Source organism: Peromyscus californicus, unplaced genomic scaffold (genome assembly GCF_007827085.1).
Source record: "Peromyscus californicus insignis strain IS unplaced genomic scaffold, ASM782708v3 Scaffold_8__1_contigs__length_139910024, whole genome shotgun sequence".
NCBI lineage: Eukaryota > Metazoa > Chordata > Mammalia > Rodentia > Cricetidae > Peromyscus > Peromyscus californicus.
In genome coordinates this window covers 85,465,695-85,483,129 of record NW_026294606.1, presented here as the reverse complement: position 1 = coordinate 85,483,129, position 17,435 = coordinate 85,465,695, and the positions used below count along the sequence as shown (strand labels likewise).

Below are 17,435 nucleotides of genomic sequence, written 5' to 3'. Positions count from 1 at the left end.
GGCTCAGTGGTTAAGAGCACTGACTGCTCTTCCAGAGGACCTGGGTTCAATTCCCAGCAACCACATGGTGCGCGTGCGTGTGCGTGTGTGTGCGTGTGTGTGCGTGCGTGCGTGCGTGCGTGTGTGTGTGTGTGTGTGTGTGTGTGTGTGTGTACTATGTGTGGAAGTCAGAAGACAACTTTGTGGAGTCGGTTTCCTCTGTCCACCTTTACCTGGGTTCTGAGGCTCAAACTCAGGTAGGCAGGCTTGTTCAGCAAGCACTTCACTCACTGTGCGGTCTCATGGGCCCCAGAAGCGACAATCTCTGTATACACATGGTTCACGGCACAGTTGCAGCAGACAGGATTCTTTTTTTTATTTTTTACAAATAACAGAACTTGGTGTTTTTTTTTTTTTTTTTAGGTTTTTCTTGTAATTCTTTAATAATAGTGACATTGAACTCATTTTTTCCCATATGCCTATTGGTCATTAATGTGTGTTTACAGGAATGTCTATTCAATTCCTTTGTCCATTTTTCTTTTTATTTTTCTTTATTAAGAAATTTTCTACTCACTCCTCATGCTATCCACAGACCCCCCTCCTCCCTCCTCCCACGCCCCCAACCCTCTTTCCCAAGCCACCCTGCATCCCCACATCCCCCAAATCGAGGTCTCCCATGGGGAGTCAGCAGAGCCCAGCTCACTGAGCCTAGGCAGGTCCAAGCCCTTTCCCACTGCACCAAGGCTGTGCAAGGTGTCACACCACAGGCACCGGATTCCCAGAAGCCTGCCCATGCACCAGGGACAGAGCCTGATCCCCCTGCCTGGGTGCCCCCCAAACAGTTCGAGCCAAACAACTGGCAGACAGGATTCTTAATAGACAACAGTGACAATCATTAGTGATTACGGTTATGTGTGTGAAGCACCAGAACTGGCTGGAACCATGACTCTCACGCAGACATGGCAGGAAGCCAGTCCTCTATACAGGCAGAACCTGTATCCCACTCTTACACATAGCTGAGTTGACTTGGGCTACAGAACACAATATTGGGGTCTGAGAGCCTGGGGAGATGCCTGAGTATCCTGATGTACAGGAAGCAAAGGAGAAATTTTGCTTGCTTCTTTGTGTGTGTGTTTGTGGAGTCGGGGTCCCACTCTAGCCCAGGCTGGCCTGGAACTGACCGTCTTTTTTCTTTCTGCAGTTTTCCAAATGCTAGGATTTTATGTGCAGGCTACTTACTACGCCAGGCTAGGCGTGGCTTCGTGCCAAGCCTTGCTCATGCAGAGGGACACATACCTGGTTAGCAGGGCCACCCTGCCCAAACCTAAGCAGGCTGCCTTGGTCTGAAAATGACACTGTGAAAAAGGGGTCTAGTATGTGATGCCGGGAGAGCTCAGGGTTCCCCTGATCACTATGGAATCATGAGGCTTTTAGGAGGTTCTGACTTCCATTGTGGTCACCAGGGGTGGGGCTGAGCTGGACAGCTGGGTTCAGCAGAAAGGGCTCGTTCAATAACCCATGCTGTCCCTCTCCTAGACTTTGGGTTCAATGGTGACTTTCTGAAGGGTTTTTCAATGCGTTGCAGGCAGGACTTGGTGACTGAGGCTTCATCGACAAGGAGCAGATCAGGATAGGGCTGTCCCCATGTCCCACCTGGGGACAACATTGCTTCCCGAGGAGCAAGAGGCAGGGCCCTACTCTTCAACATGGAGCCAGGCTTCTGTAAGCTATTCAGTTAGCTGAAGTGAGATGGTTGGAAAGTAGGCCACATCTGTATTTACGGTAACAAATTTGGCTATTATATTATAGTATTTTCCAGACGAGGCGAAAGTGGAAGAAAGCTGCAGAACCCCAGGGTTCTTTATTGGGGTGCTTTGCTATGGCCTTTCCGGAGACCTCCCTCCCGCCAGATGTTTTATCCCTTAGGCACTGAGCCAAGGCCAAGGCAGCTGCCTCATTCTTCTTTGGCTTCATTCTTCCCTACCGCTGACTCTCCAAACACTGGCAGTGGCCCTGCATCACTTCAGCGCGGATCTGCACCACGGTTGATGTTTTTGTTTGTTTTTATCCAGCAGAGTCTTACTATGTAACCCGCACTAGCTTAGAAATTACTATGCAGCCCAAGCTGGCTTTGAACGCATAACAATCCTTCTGCCTCGGCCTCCCAAGTGCTAGAATTACAAGCACGAGCCACCACGCTGGCTGACACATCCTTTTTAAACCGACAATTTCCTTGTCTGTTCCCAGCCAGCGTGAATCCCACAGGAAGAGAGGGCCGCGTGGCGCGCCTTTAGCTCCACGCGCTCTTCCCTTCCCCGGCCCGCCCTTAGCTCCACGCCCAGCACGCCCTCCCCTTCTCTGGGTAGCTGGCACTACCTGGCGCGGCGGAGGAGAGGAACAGCCGGGCGGATGGCGGGAGGAGCCCGGCCGCCAGGCGCGCGGGCGGCGGCGTTGCAGGAATCTCCCATTCATAAAGCCAACACCTGCTCGCCGCCTCCTGCCTCTCCCCACCCGCGAGCAGCCTGGGGAGGTTGTGTCTGGCAACCTTCACGGTGTCCCCGCCGAGTCCTCGCCGCTCCGGGCCTCATCGTCCACGACCCGCCTCGGTAGAACCGAGGAAACAAAAAGGCTGGTGGCGCGATACGTAAATCAAACCTCGCCCTTCGGCGCGAGGCAGTCCGACATTTTGTGCCTGGAAAGCTTTTGCGGGGAAATAGATTTAGGAAGCGACTGTCGCACTGTTCTGCGGGGCCTTTTTTTTTTCCAAGCGACTGGCCTTTTAGCGGCCGCTGTTTACGCTTTCATGGTGGCCGGGAGTGGGCAGGGCGGGAGCGGGCCAGGAGTGCTTTGGCAGGCGGGGCGGGGCGCCGTGCTAATTCGCCACGCAGTCTCCATCCGAACCGCGAGCTGCTCCCCACAATGATCCTCCCTGCGAGGCGCTCGGACCGGCCCCCGACTGCCAGCCGCGCGAGGCGAGCCCTCATTCGCTGAGCCGACGCCTGGCTCCCCGCCCCCCGCCCCGTTACTCTCGCTCTGGAAATTACAACTCCTGGGCGCTCGGCGCGGCGGGCGCGGGAGGCGGCGGGGCCGGGAGGGGATTCCCGAGCCAGCGGGCGCTCGCTCCCCGCCCGCCGCTGCAGCGTGGTGCGGCCAAGGTCAGGGGCGCCGCAGGAATCGGAGCTGGCGAGACGAGTCGGGGACGCGGGTCAGTTCCGGCCTGCGAAGAGGCAGCTCCGAGAGCGGCGGCCGGGGAGCGGGACGGCGACGACCTCCGGGCCCGAGGACGCCGAGGTGGCCGCGGGAGCGCAGCCGCCTGGCTGGCGGTGCGCACCGGGAGTCGGCGCTGACTCCTTCTCCTCCGGCTCGCGGGCGCTGTCCGCCGTCTGGTGGTGCTGAACCAGTCCTGGCCCAGCCGCTCGCGCTTCTGCCAAGAGCTGGGTAGGGGCGGGGCGCTCGGAGAAGACTCCCGGCCACGACGATGCGGAGCCTAGCTCAGTAGCCTCGCTGGCTGACAGCAGCGGGACACTGATCCTGCACGAAGGGGAGGCACGAGGTATCCGGACGGCGCCGCTGCTGCTGATTCATCACCCGGACAACCTCAGAGGCCACCTCGAGGGCTGCCCGCCACCTTCAGACGGCCGCCTCTGGTGCGGGAGCCTCGCCCGCAGGAGGTGAGGACCCCTCCCTTCTCTGGAGACCAAGCTTCTTAGGGCGGTGGCCTGAGGACAGAGAGGGGCGTGCCCCCCGCGGGTGAAGACAGCATGCCCGTGTAATGCCCCCGCCTCCCGTCTCAGCAGCGCTGACCTCGCCCGCCCGGCTGCGCTTGTCTTCGGAGCCTGACCATTCTTCGCTGGTCCCGAGCGGCTCGGGCCGCGGGCGCGGCGATGGAGGAGGAGCTGAAATGCCCTGTGTGCGGCTCCCTGTTCCGGGAGCCCATCATCTTGCCCTGCTCGCACAATGTCTGCCTGCCATGCGCCCGCACCATCGCGGTCCAGACCCCGGACGGCGAGCAGCACCTGCCCCCACCGCTCCTGCTTTCGCGGGGTGCCTCCGCCGCCGCCGCGCCCCCTCCGGATCAGGACGCTGCGGCCGGCGCGACCTGCGGAGGCGCTGGAGCTGGCACAGCTGGAGGCCTGGGCGGCGGGGCGGCCGGTGGTGGAGACCACGCGGACAAGCTGAGCTTGTACAGCGAGACTGACAGCGGTTATGGCTCCTACACCCCCAGCCTCAAGTCCCCCAATGGAGTCCGCGTGCTGCCCATGGTGCCAGCGCCCCCCGGCTCTTCTGCCGCCGCGGCCCGGGGCGCTGCCTGCTCCTCACTCTGCTCGTCCTCCAGCTCCATCACCTGCCCGCAGTGCCACCGCAGCGCCTCCCTGGATCACCGCGGCCTGCGAGGCTTCCAGCGCAACCGGCTGCTGGAGGGCATAGTGCAGCGGTACCAGCAGGGCCGTGGGGTTGCTGCGGGGGCGTCTGCAGCCCCGGCGGTGGCCATCTGCCAGCTGTGCGACCGCACCCCACCGGAGCCGGCAGCCACTCTTTGCGAGCAATGCGACGTGCTCTATTGCGCCACCTGCCAGCTCAAATGCCACCCGTCCCGGGGCCCTTTCGCTAAGCATCGGCTAGTTCAGCCCCCGCCGCCGCCCGCACCCCCAGAGGCTACCCCTGCTTCAGCCGGCACATCCACCGGCCCCAGCGCAGGAGGATGCAGGAGCCCAGGGGGTGCCGGGGCCAGCGTGCCGCGAAAGTTCCCCACCTGCCCCGAGCACGAAATGGAGAACTACAGCATGTACTGCGTGAGCTGTCGGAGCCCGGTGTGCTACCTGTGCCTGGAGGAAGGCAGACACGGCAAACACGAGGTGAAGCCGCTCGGGGCAACGTGGAAGCAGCACAAGGTGAGCACTAGCTGTGCGTGGATGTCAACCAGGGTAGAAGTCAAAAGAGTCTCCTAGCCTCTTGGGAAACTGTGGGAGGGTGGGCCTGAGGGTCAAATAGGAATCCATCCATCCATCCACCCACATATTTATCCTTCCATCCATCTATGCATGCATCCATCTGCCCATGCATAAGTCTCTTCATCCATGCATGCTTCCATTCAGCCCTCCATCCACCTATGCATTCATCTATCTATCCATACATTCATCCATTCATCCATGCATGCTTCCATCCATCCCTCCATACACTTATGCATGCATTCACATATGCATGCGTGCATCTGTCTATCCATCAGCATGTTCACAGATCTATCCATCCATGTGTTCATGAATGCATGCATGTATGCATCCAAAAACCCACCCACCCATCCATCCATCCATCCATCCATCCATCCATCCATCCATCCATCTACCCTTCCAAGGATTCCAGCAGTCACCATCTGGCCAATACTCAGTGGATTAGGTACCCACACTGGGTGTTGGATGGGTGGGTTATGAAAATGACTTGTTAAGTTTCCTCTCTGAGACTTTCCTATTCTTCAAAAAGGGTTGCCAAAACACAAAAGCAGGGCTCTCACTCTTAAAGTATAAGGCACACTGTCAGGACTCCCTTCTTCCAAGGGAGAAATAAGTTTTAAAGTGCAAGTGTTACCAGCTGGCTGTAGGAACCCATCTTCGGTCTTCTTTGAATCTGCTGCCAAGGCGGGGAGGCAGCACCCGGCTCAAACACCCTGGAGCACCCAGGGCTCAGCTTGTCCTGGTTCCACATAGCCTCCATCAGCTTCACTGAGCAGATTCACTTCTTCCTTTTCAGCTTCCAGAGAAGAAATGTCTCTTCCTTTGATTAGTTTCCAGCTTGCTCTATTCCCAAAATTCCTTTCAGCCTGTAGAAAAGAGGCAATACCTCTTGGGCTATGCAAGAGATTTTGGGTGTGTCCTTCAAGAAGGTAGTGTGGTTTTCCCCAGAGTCCTTCTCTTGCCCAAGGCTCTGATACTGAAGCTGTGGAAGAATGGCAGACCAAGTTCTTACTAAGAGACCAAACACATCTGCCTACAGCCTCCCCCCACCCCCGGGATTTGCTCTGGGAGTGCCCCTGTTGGCCACTTATGCCGGGCAGCATGCTCTCTTCTCTGACACAGGGCAAGAGAAAAAGCGTGACAGTCTGCCTGGGCTGGGCCATTCACCAGCCATCCAGGCAAGATCAGGTCACTTCCTCACCTGACATTCTACCAGACAGTCTGTGTGAGGGGCCTCAATGCCTCTTTACACTTGCAGATTAGAGTCACTTGTTCCTGGACCGTTAAAGAGGCTGCATTTCATGCACCCAACCTTCAGAAATCCACCCTGGAAGATGTAAGGGGTGCCCAGACTGTCCAACAAGAACTATTGTGTGATACCGGGCGGTGGTGGCGCAGAGCCAGGCGGATCTCTGTGAGTTCGAGGCCAGCCTTGTCTATGGAGCGAGATCCAGGACAGGCACAAAACTACACTGAGAAACCCTGTGTCGAAAAACCAAAAAAAAAAAAAAAAAAAAAAAAAAAAAAAAAAAAAAAAGAAAGAAAGATAGCTTGCCAAGGCACCTTATATGAACTACAAACAGCCAGAGCAGCCAAATAGAGATGTGGCTTATCTAGGTGGAACACATAGTTACTTTTATACTTTCAACTGTTACAATAAACATATGTTGTTATGATAATTTAATATTTAGAGGAGTTTGGTTTTTTTGTTTGTTTTGTTTTGTTTTTTTAAGATAGGGTTTCTCTGTGTAACAGCCCCTGGCTGTCCTGGAACTCACTCTGTAGATCGGGCTGGCCTTGAACTCACATAGGTCCGCCTGTCTCTGCCTCCCAAGTGCTGGAACTAAAGGTATGAGCCACCACCGCCCCTTGCTGAGGAGTTTTGTTTAGTTCAGGCTGGCACTGAACTTACAAAAATCCTCTTTTCATCCTCCTGAGTGCTGGGATTACAGCTGTAAACCACAACAAACAGCGACATTTTTTAAATGAAAAATATAGCCGGGCGGTGGTGGCGCACGCCTTTAATCCCAGCACTCGGGAGGCAGAGCCAGGCGGATCTCTGTGAGTTCGAGGCCAGCCTGGGCTACCAAGTGAGTTCCAGGAAAAGGCGCAAAACTACACAGAGAAACCCTGTCTCGAAAAACCAAAACAAAAAAATATATATATATAGAAAAAGGTAAGCAGAGAACCCTTTGAAAATCTGCCTTGTAGAAGGAAATGTGTTTAGTAGATGTGCGGTCAGATCCTTAGTCCTAGAGCAGGGATTCTCAGCAGGGCCAATGTGTGTTTCCAACCATAGCTCCTCCCGACACTGAAAGGTCTGGAAATTTGGCTTCCACCACATCTAGTGATCCTGAGTGCAAATGAGAAATCTCTCTCTCAGTGATCCGGCCCTCCTATGTACTCCTGGAACGAAGCCCTGCTGTAGGGTCCCGCAGCCTTGGTTCCACATCTCAGCCTTGCAAGCTACTAGCTGTGTGGGCTTAAGCTACTTTAACTTTGAAACCACTGGAAATAACATCTAGTTTGGATTCTTGTGGGATGGGTTAAGTTTAATTCTCTGTGCATAACCTCCTCCAGCGTGGTACTCAAGCCATTAAGTGTCATTTGCTATTTAGGGTACTTATGCTTAACCCATGAATTTGCAGAATGCTACAGGGCAGCAGCACCCTGTTCTTTCAGCTTCATTGACTTGGAAAAAGCATCAACCAGTGACTGAATTTATTTCAATTTTCTTTAATTTGTATTTTTTTTTAATTTTGGGGGTATTTTTCAAGACAGGGTTTCTCTGTGGGTAGCCCTGGCTGTCCTGGAACTCATTCTGTAGACCAGGCTGGCCCCAAACTCACAGAGACTCTCCTGCCTCTGCCTCCCAAGTGTTGGGATTAAAGGCATGTGCCACCACTGCCCAGCTACATTTGTTTTGTTATTCTGTGTGTGTGTGTGTGTGTGTGTGTGTGTGTGCGCGCGCGCGCGCGCGCGCGCGCACGCACGCGCACTTGTGCATGCTATGGTTTGATTCTATTAGTATGAAGACAACTTTTAGGAGTTGGTTCTCTCCTTCCACCATATGGGTTCCTTGGAAGGAGCTTAGTTAGGTCATCAAGCTTGACAGCAAGTGCCTTTATTTACCAGGCCATTTCCCATCTTGCCAGCCTTCATATGCTTCTTTTCAAATTTTGTTTATTCATTTTATTGTATTTATGTGTTTGTGGGTGCACATGTGTATGGGTGCACACTTGTGTATCCTCTTGTGGAGGGCAAAGATTGATGTCCACTGTCTTCCTCCATTAATCTCTGCCTTGCATTCTAAGACAAAGTCTCTCGCTGAAGCTGGAGTTCACTGATGGGCCAAAATGACTGGTCAGTGAGTCCCTGGGATCCTCCTATCTGTGCCTCCCTAGCACCATGATCACAGGCATGTATTGCCACACTCAGCCTATATAGGTTCTGGGGATATGAAGAGATGGTCTCCTCATCTCTTTTGGTTATTGTTTATACTTTAATGACTGAGAATCCTTGCCCAGAATGATTGTCCTCCACACTACCTTCTGTTGCATATTGCATGGTAGTCAGTATAGCTGCCTTTCTTGTTTTGTCTCTTAGGTGAGTAGACATCATTTTATAAATTAAGAAATCTGGCATGGAGAGACAGTTCAGAAGTTAAGATCACCTGCAGCTCTTGCAGAGGACCCAAAGATAACTCAGTGATTAAGAATGTATTGTTCTTGCAGAGGATCAAAGTTTGGTTCCCAGCACCCACAGCAGTCAGCTCACAATCCCCTGTAATTTCAGCTGCAAGGAATCTAGTGTCCTCTTCTGGCCTTCTCAGTCACTAGCACTCACATGCACATATCCACATGCACCTATACACACAATTTTTAAAAAAGAAGTTTAGGTTTGAAATCTCCCATTCAGATTTCATGAGCTTTTATGTTTTCATAGACTAGATGGCCAAGACTAATTTAGGGTCCTGTTAACCCAAACACTTATAGTGTTAAAGATTGCACTCGGGCAATGGTGGTGCACGCCTTTAATCCCAGCACTCGGGAGGCAGAGACAGGTAGATCTCTGTGAGTTTGAGGCCAGCCTGATCTACAGAGTTCCAAGACAGACTCCAAAGCTACACAGAGAAACCCTGTCTCAGAAAGAAAAAAAAAAGATTGCAAACCAGGGAGCTGGGGTGAGAATTTGAATTCATAAGAGAGAGGAAGTGTCTTGTATAGAACAGTGAACTTGATAACAAGCTAAGGTTTCAGGGTCCAAGGTTGTGCAGGGGAAAATCAATGGTCATCCCTGGCTTGGTGACAATAGCAGTTTAACAAATGTTGCTCTCCTCAAGCTCAATTATTCTGCTTAGTAATGAGGACACACAGGAAACACATGAGTCTCTGCCCTGCACTATGGGCAGTGCCACCCGTGGGAATATGACTGTACAGATCTTGAGTTTGAAGCTTGTGCCTAGTGCTCCAGCCTCCGGGACCTAGGGCATCCTCCCAATTACAGAAGAGACACAATGAAAAAGAAAGAAAGCAGGCTCTCCTCTCCTTCCTTGGCTTCAAGGGAAACTACAGAGTGTGGAGGATTTCACTGGGGAAGAAGATAGCTCTGTGAAAGATGGTTCTGTGGGCAAAGCGCTTGCCTTGTGACTATGAAGACCTGGGTTTGATCCCCAGCATCCAACATAAAAAACCAGGTGTGGTGCTCTGCACCTGTAATCTCAGTGCTGGGGGAGAGGGGAGGTAGGGATAAGAAAATCCTTGGGCCTCTCTGACCAGCTAGCCTAGCCTACTTGGAGAGCTCCAGACCAGTGAAAGAACTTGTTTTAAAACAGGGTGGAGGGCTCCTGAGAGTAATACCTGGGGTTGTTCTCTGGCCTCCACCTGCATGTACACACATAGATGCATATATACCCCCTACCTCCTGCATGCACACGTGTATGAATATATATACATACATATATATATATATATACACACTCTTCTACTACCTGCATGCATACACATAGATGCATTATTCCTTCTCCACCACGTGCATGCACATACATATATGCATATATACCTTCTCCACCACCTTCATGCACACACATATGCATATATATATTTCCTTCCACCACCTGCATGCACACACATATGCATACATACCTCTTCACATGTACCCATAAACACACACACACACACACAATCCAAAACCAAACAAAGGTCTAGAAACATGGCCCAGTGAAAGCATGAAGACTTGAGTTCAGATCCCCAGCACCTGGGTTAAAAAAAAATAAAAAGTTGTATAGCAGCATATATCTGTAACCTCTGCACTAGAGAAGTAGAGATGAGAGGGTCCTAGGGCTGGCTGGCCAGTTAGCCTAGTCAAACCAGTTAATACCAGACTCCATCTCAAAAAATAATGGGGAGCACAGTCAAAGAAAAACACCCAATGTTGGCTTCTGACCTCCACACACATCTTTATACACATCCATATATACATGTGTACACACCCATATGAAAGCACACCCACTTCCATGTGCAAAGCAAAATGAAAATCTTACTTGGGACTCGGGTGGGGGCATGAAGAGAGAACACAACTGAGCACGGTGTCTAGCTTTGGCGTTAGGCATGAGAGCACCGGATGAGTTGTGGGAGGGCCACTTCCGAAAGGTGAAGCAGAGCCTCCGCTTCAGACTCCCACTGTGGTGGTGTAAGTTTCCCAGTGAACCTTAGAGTCTTAGGTTCTTTCCTGTTGTTTTTATCACAACGTGACATCACACATCACAGCCTAGGTGGGCTGCCAGCAGCATGTCCCTGAGTTTCCAAGGCTGGAGATGCCTTCCACACAGCTGTGCTAATTTTTCTATGGCATGATTGCAGCTTGTCATCTGATTAGTGGTTCTCAAGTAAGGAGACATTAGGTGACACTGAGATCTGCTGATTATCACCTTTTAAAACAGTGTGGGAACCTGTAGGTCTTGTCTAAACACATTTTTATATGGTGCTCCTGGGAGTGGAGTAACCCTCTCAAAGAACTTCTGATGTGAGTCATTCTAGGGAGGATTACCTCTGGGCCACTGGTAGCAGGGCTTCAGCCTGCACCACCACCCTACTTCAACAAGGAGTGAAAGGTTGTTCTGGGCTTCAGTGCTTCCTAGCCATGTCTGAAATCCCTGCTTCAGGGAGGACAGTGCCCTTCAGAATGAAGGTGCTCAGCCCTGCCTGGAAACTTTAGACGTGACAGGTGTGGTGGTGCAGGTCTCTGATCCCAGCTTTCCAGAATTCAAGCCAGCCTGGGCTGCATAGAGAGACCCTGCCAAGAAAGAGAGAGGGGGAAGAGAGGAGAGGAAGGGAGGGAGGAAAGGAAGACAGACTGGATCTATACCTCAGTTGGTAGAGTGCTTGCTTACCACACACAAAGCCCTGGATGAGTGGTGAGCAAGAATCCTGAGTGCCACATAACTGGACATAGTGATACAAGCCTATAATCCCAGTATGTGGGAGGTGGAGGCAGCTAGATCAGAAGTTCAAGGTCATCCTGGTATTTGAGACCTGCTCAACATGGAAGAAAAGGATAGGTGTTGATTCTGGAGCTGAGGTGGAAAGGCAGTAGAATGCTGTCAAGGTCTGGTCAAGAGTTCTTGGATAGGCATAGGACATAATAGCATTAGAGAACACATCACTGATGCCCAGTGAGCTGGCCCCATGGAGCAAGGGACAGTGTGATCCAAAAAAACTAGTAAAGTCTGGGTTCTATCCTCTCTGGCCTTGAGACTCTTCCAATGGAATGGTGGTCCTCAGCAGCTGGTCTGATCAATTTTGTAAAAGAGTATTTTTTGGCTTTTGGTTTGTTTGTTTGTTTTATTGTTTTCCGAGACAGGGTTTCTCTGTGTTTCCGCCCTGGTGGTCCTGGAACTTGCTTTGTAGATCATGCTGGCTTTTGAACTCACAGAGATCCGCCTGCCTCTGCCTCCCAAATGCTGGGATCAAAGGCGTGCACTACCACTGCCCAGCTTCCTGATGGGCCATTTTAACAAATTCATTTTATGCCTTGCCCTCCAAGTTTACTAAACCCCTTCACCTCAGGTTTCCCCATCTGACAGTGAAGAGGCGGCAGTCTGTAAGGTTGACATAGTTGATGAGAAGATACAACCAAAGAGATGCAGCTCCATTGGTGGAGTGCTTACCTGGCACCAACCAAAACCTGGGTTCAAGCCTTAGCACCCCCTAAAGCAGATGGCCGGTAGCTGTCATTACAGCACTCAGACTGGAGGCAGGAGGATCAGGAGTTCAAGGTCATCCTTAGCTACAAACTGAGTTTGTGGTCAGCCTGGGACACATGAACCCTATCTTTCCACAGTGTGTGAGGTAAAAAGACTTTGGGGATTCCCAGTGGAGAAGGCAAGCTGACCTTCTCTACTGTTGGGATTTGCTGACCTTCCAATTGTGACCTTTGTGACTTCCCCCAGTATTTGACAGTCTTCTCACTGTGGATGAGGAATCTTCCCTGTCTTTCAAGGACAACTGAGGTACAAGTGAAAGGAAACCCAAAGCATCAATATCAAACCAGTTTCTTTTCAATCCCAGGAAAGCCGCAAAAGTCTCACCCCTGTGCCCTCCCACAACCTGGCAGCAATATCCCACCCTCTCCAGGCCAGGATCCCTGAACTCCCTATTGTTACCCAGCACTCAGAGCCACCTGAACACGGGGTCCGAACTTCCAGAAGCCTAGCTGCCCAGGAGTCCATTTCTAAGGAACGTACCTACTTCTCATATGACCTTCAGTGACAACCACAGACCCAGGACTTTAGATCCCCATATTCAGCCCTATTAGGGTTTTTGAAACATAGATCCTGAGTGGGCCAGGCTTCCATGGAGCCCTGCATGTCCAACAAGTTCCCAGGATAGGGAACTGTGCAGAATTGCTGGCTGCACTACCAACAGCCAGGTCAAAAGTGTTCTTCTGAAAAGGCTATACGCTGACTAGTTTTAGTTTTACAGGCTACCTGGCATCTACCACACCCACTCAGTCCTTCCAAAAGCAGCCATCAATGATCATTGGTCAAGGTCAACAAGAGTAGCTGTTCCAACAAAACCCAACCCCCCATCCCGAAATGCCTAGGGTGGTCCCCAAAGGCATTTTGGTCCCCAAAGGTTTCTGCCACGATGCTGCACACACACTCCAGGTTAGCTGGCCTGGGAGTTTCAAGTGATTCTCCTATCTCTATGCCTCCTTTCTCCCGTAGGAGTGCTGGGATTACACCCAGCATGTGGCCTTGTGCCTATATTTTTAACCTAAGGGAATAATCAAGATGTAAGCAAAGATGTAAGTAAGAGAATGTTCAGCTGGGCAGAGCGGCATACATCTGTAATCTCAGCATTCAAGAGGCTGAGGCAGGAGGATTGACACAAGTTTGAAAAATCAGCCTGGGCTTGTGATTTATTTGTTGTCTTGCAGGGGTGGCCATCTCTCCTCTTGTATGTAAAAAATACTCTTACAGCTGAGTGGTGGTGGCATTTCCATCCAGTGGCTCACAAACATCTGTAACTCCAGATCCAGGACATCTGACCCCTTCTACTGGTCTCCTTGGGCACACTCACTTGCACATACACACATTCAGATGCAATACACATTAATAATAATAATAATAATGATCGCTTTGAAAAATTAGGTCTAGGCTGTGCTAGGCAAATACTTGGCCTTAACCCAATCCCCAGTCTTTGATTCTAGTTTATTAGGTGATGTCTACAAAACTAGGAGATTAATGAAATGTGATTAACCACAAAGGTTTCCTAGAGGGAGAGTGAAGCCCTGCTGGCACTCAGCAGATCACCGCCATCTGGATGACTGTTTACGAACTGAGCTGTGTGTGTCTACACGGCTATCAGCTGCTGCTGGCACTTCTTGTTTTAAGCAGAGCTGACTGTAGCTCTTTGCCATCACATCCTTTGTTGAGTTATGCCTCAGGAGGGTCTATGCTGCAATCTGCCCACTAGAGAGTCATGACCACCAGTGTCCTAAGCACCAAGGTTTCAGGAGGAGATGTTATCTTCCCTAAAAGGGCAAAAATCTCAGCAGAGGGACTGGGAGGTGGCTCAGTCAGTAACATGCTCACTTTGCAAGGGTAAGAACCCGAATTTTATCTGGTATGGTGGCATGCATTTGTAATCCTAGCAACTGTGAAATGGGAGGCTGAGGTAGGCAGATCCCCTTAGCTCATTAGCCAGCCAGCTTAGTCTCGACTAAGTTCCAGGCCAATAGGAGACTTTGTCTCAAACAAAAATGTTGAAGGAAGGTGCCTGAGGAATGACACCTGTTTGTCCTTTGACACTTTTAATCCAATCACTGGTGTGGCAGAGGCAGGTGGATCTCTGAATTCAAAGCCAGACTGGTGTACAGAGTGAGTTCAAGGACAGCCAAGGCTACACAGAGAAAATCTGTCTCAAAAAGCCAATAAGAAGAAGAGGAGGAGGAGGAGGAGGAGGAGGAGGAGGAGGAGGAGGAGAGGAAGAGGAGGAGGAGGAAGGAAGGAAGGAAGGAAAGAAGGAAGGAAGGAAGGAAGGAAGGAAGGAAGGAAGGAAGGAAGGAAGGAAGGAGAACAGCAGCAGCACATGCTACTGAACATGCATGGAGCCATTTCTTGAAAAGTGATCCTAATTAGTCTTATCAATAAAAACCCAGAGTCAGATATTGAGGGTGAAAGCTGAAAGATCAGAGAAGCAGAGCAGCAGCCACTAGAGACTTCTTAACCTCTATGAATTCTCAGACAAAATAGGTGCTGAGATCCGGTCTCCACCCACCATATATTCCTGTCTCCACCTCCCTAGGGCTGGGATTAAAGGTGTGCACCACCACCACCTGGCTCTGTTTCTCTTTTAGGCTGGTTCAGTCTCCTGTGGCCTAGAACACCTGATCTTCCTGCTTCCTCCTCCTAAGTGCTAGGATTAAAGGTGTGTGCCACCACGGCCTGGCCTCTATGGTTAGTTAGTGGCTAGCTCTGCCCTCTGATCTCCAGGCACAAACACAAACAAAATATACAACAAATTCTCAGTGTAAAACACTGAGGAGTGAGGGCACCCGGAAGTCAGGCTTCAGTGGAGTAGAGGGATGTGGATGGGAAAGGATGGAATCTAAGCTGTGAGACAGATGCTATTTATTTATTTATTTATTTATTTATTTATTTATTTATTAGTTGTGTGATTTGACCACAGAGATGAACTGAGACAAATTCTTCATTAGTCATTATTGTCACGGAAGCAATTCTATTATAGTTTCCAAGACCTAATCCTAGACAGGATATTTTGGTTTTGAGATACCAATGCTTGAGCTAGCCTGATCATAGAGAGGTCATCTTGGTTTCAGGATACTAAAACTATAACCTGCATGATCCTAAAAAAGCTGTTTTGGTTTGGGTGACGAGATCCTTGCCTATCTCTGCTTGGCATGGGTCTAGCTTCTTGGTTAAGGTTGAGATTCCCATGCAGGGTTTGTGCCCATTCTTCCCCAACCAGGCTTGTTCTTGTTGCTGGTGGGGCATGGCCTGAGCTGCTATCTGCTCAGTAAGTGTGACTGGTGCTCATTTTTACTTTGCTTTCCCACCAGTTGGCCGTTCTCAAGGCCTCCAATGGGCGCTTATTCTAATACTGGAACCTGCTTTAATAATAGAACTCCATCTTGATTAGACTCTTGTTATTCACACCTGCCAATGATGCCGTGCAGCTGACAGGGCCTGACACGATCTCTTCATTTCTGAGCTATCTGTATCCACCACACACAGAAATAACAGCGGAATTGAAGGATCCCGTGAGCAAGGATCATGCCTTATTGTGTCTTTGTACTCCCAGTACCCAGCAGAGCAGCCGGCACTCAGGAGGCCAAAAGAACCTTTATTGAGTAATGAATAAGCTGTAACCCTGGGATGTATGCTAATGTCAATACCATAGATTATTATTTCAGAGCAGACACTATTAGCTGCTCATTGACTCATAGAGCAGAGAGACTCACAAAGGAAGGGTCATTCTAGGGGACTGTGTGTGAAAAGACAAGTAGACCAATCATGTATCTTTCCAAGTGCATATTTCAATGCACTCTGAGCTCGCTGCTGGTTCACCCCTCCTGCCTGCCTGCCTGTCTACCCTCTTCCCTCCTTCCCCTCCCCCTCTTCCTCTCTTGATCCCTCTCCTTCTTTATCTCCCTCTCCACCTCCCCCATCCTTTTCTGTCTTCCACTCCCTTCCTCCATCCCTCCCTTCCTCCATCCCTCCTCCCCACCCCCCACCCCAGTCCCTCCATTCCTGCCTGCCTGCCTGCCTGCCTCTGATTTCTCTTTTATCTGTGTCAGAAGCAATCAGCTGATCTCACGAGATGACAGGAGCCAGCTGGGAAATGCTGATGTGACATGCTTCTTCTTGACCCAGAGAATACACTGGGTAAATTTGCTGGACCAGCTTATTGGAATGCCTCATGGACAGAGGAGGTGTGGGCAAGCAGAGGAAGCTGGTTACAGGGATGATGATTGTAGAATTCAGCCTTTTGCCATTTGTATTAAACAAGACAATGCACTTTTCTTGTGTGCACTTTTCTCTTGTGTATGTACACGCTTGTGATGGTGTGTGCACTTGTGCGTTCTAGTACACTTGTATTGAGGTGATTGTAGAGGCCAGAGGTCCACATCTGGTAAGTTCCTCAATGGCTTTCCACTTTGTTTTTTGAGACCACTGAGCTTGCAGCTCGTTGACTGCGCCAGGCTGGCTGGCCAGTGAGCTCCAGGGGTCTGCCTTTTACCCACCCCCCAGCACTGGGGTTACAGATACTCGGCTTTTACCTAGGTGCTGGGGACCCAAACTCAGGTCCCCAGGCCTGCACAGCAAGGACTTTACCCACTGAGCGATCTCGCCAGCCCAGAGACAATGCACTTTAATGACTTAACACAATGTATGCCACGTATCACGTAAGGAAAGGCACCGTCACTGTCATTGTCATGATTGTTACTACAAGTATAGAGGCTGAGAGCGGCGGAGACTGCTTCCCTGTCCTGTCCCCCCCCCCCCCCGTCCCCCCCCTCCCCCCCCCCCCCCCCCGACTCCCAGCCATGCCACATTCAGTGACTGCCTAAAGAGAGCTGTTCCAACCTCAGGGTCTGCCACTGAACAATGTAATGGAAACAGGATTGAACCCCAAAGAGCCGGTTCAATTGGAATTCCAGTTAGTTTCCTAGCCTCTGTCCGTCTCAGGAAAGGCTGGATGTGGATTAATCAGAAAGAGTTGGCAGGGTGCCATCCTACTTGCAGAACACTTGGTTTTCTGGGGTTCTGACTCATCCTGAAAGTACCGGACCTTGGCCTCTTCTCTGGAAGGTCGATGTCTGCTTGTGTTATGTGGACAAAGTGCATGTGCGGCGTGATTCCATCCTGTGAATATTCATGAAGAGCTGGTGCTGAAAGAAAGACTGGACCCAAATGGGTTCATTGGCTGGAGTGACCAGCTATGTCAGTGCAAACCAGGTGGTTTAGACCAGCAGATCCTC

General features: G+C 50.8%; 1 protein-coding gene across 2 annotated transcripts in view; it reads left to right on the top strand.

Annotated features, from left to right (window-relative positions):
* Positions 1-599: 599 nt before the first annotated feature.
* Positions 600-17,435, top strand: part of Trim67 (tripartite motif containing 67) — a 36,145-nt gene continuing 19,309 nt past the window's right edge. For both annotated transcript variants that reach the window (XM_052728064.1, XM_052728063.1), the window contains exon 1: positions 600-4,871. In XM_052728064.1, the coding sequence (XP_052584024.1) occupies positions 3,864-4,871 (1,008 nt within the window). In that variant the 5' untranslated portion in view covers positions 600-3,863. The remainder of the gene's footprint in view (positions 4,872-17,435) is intronic.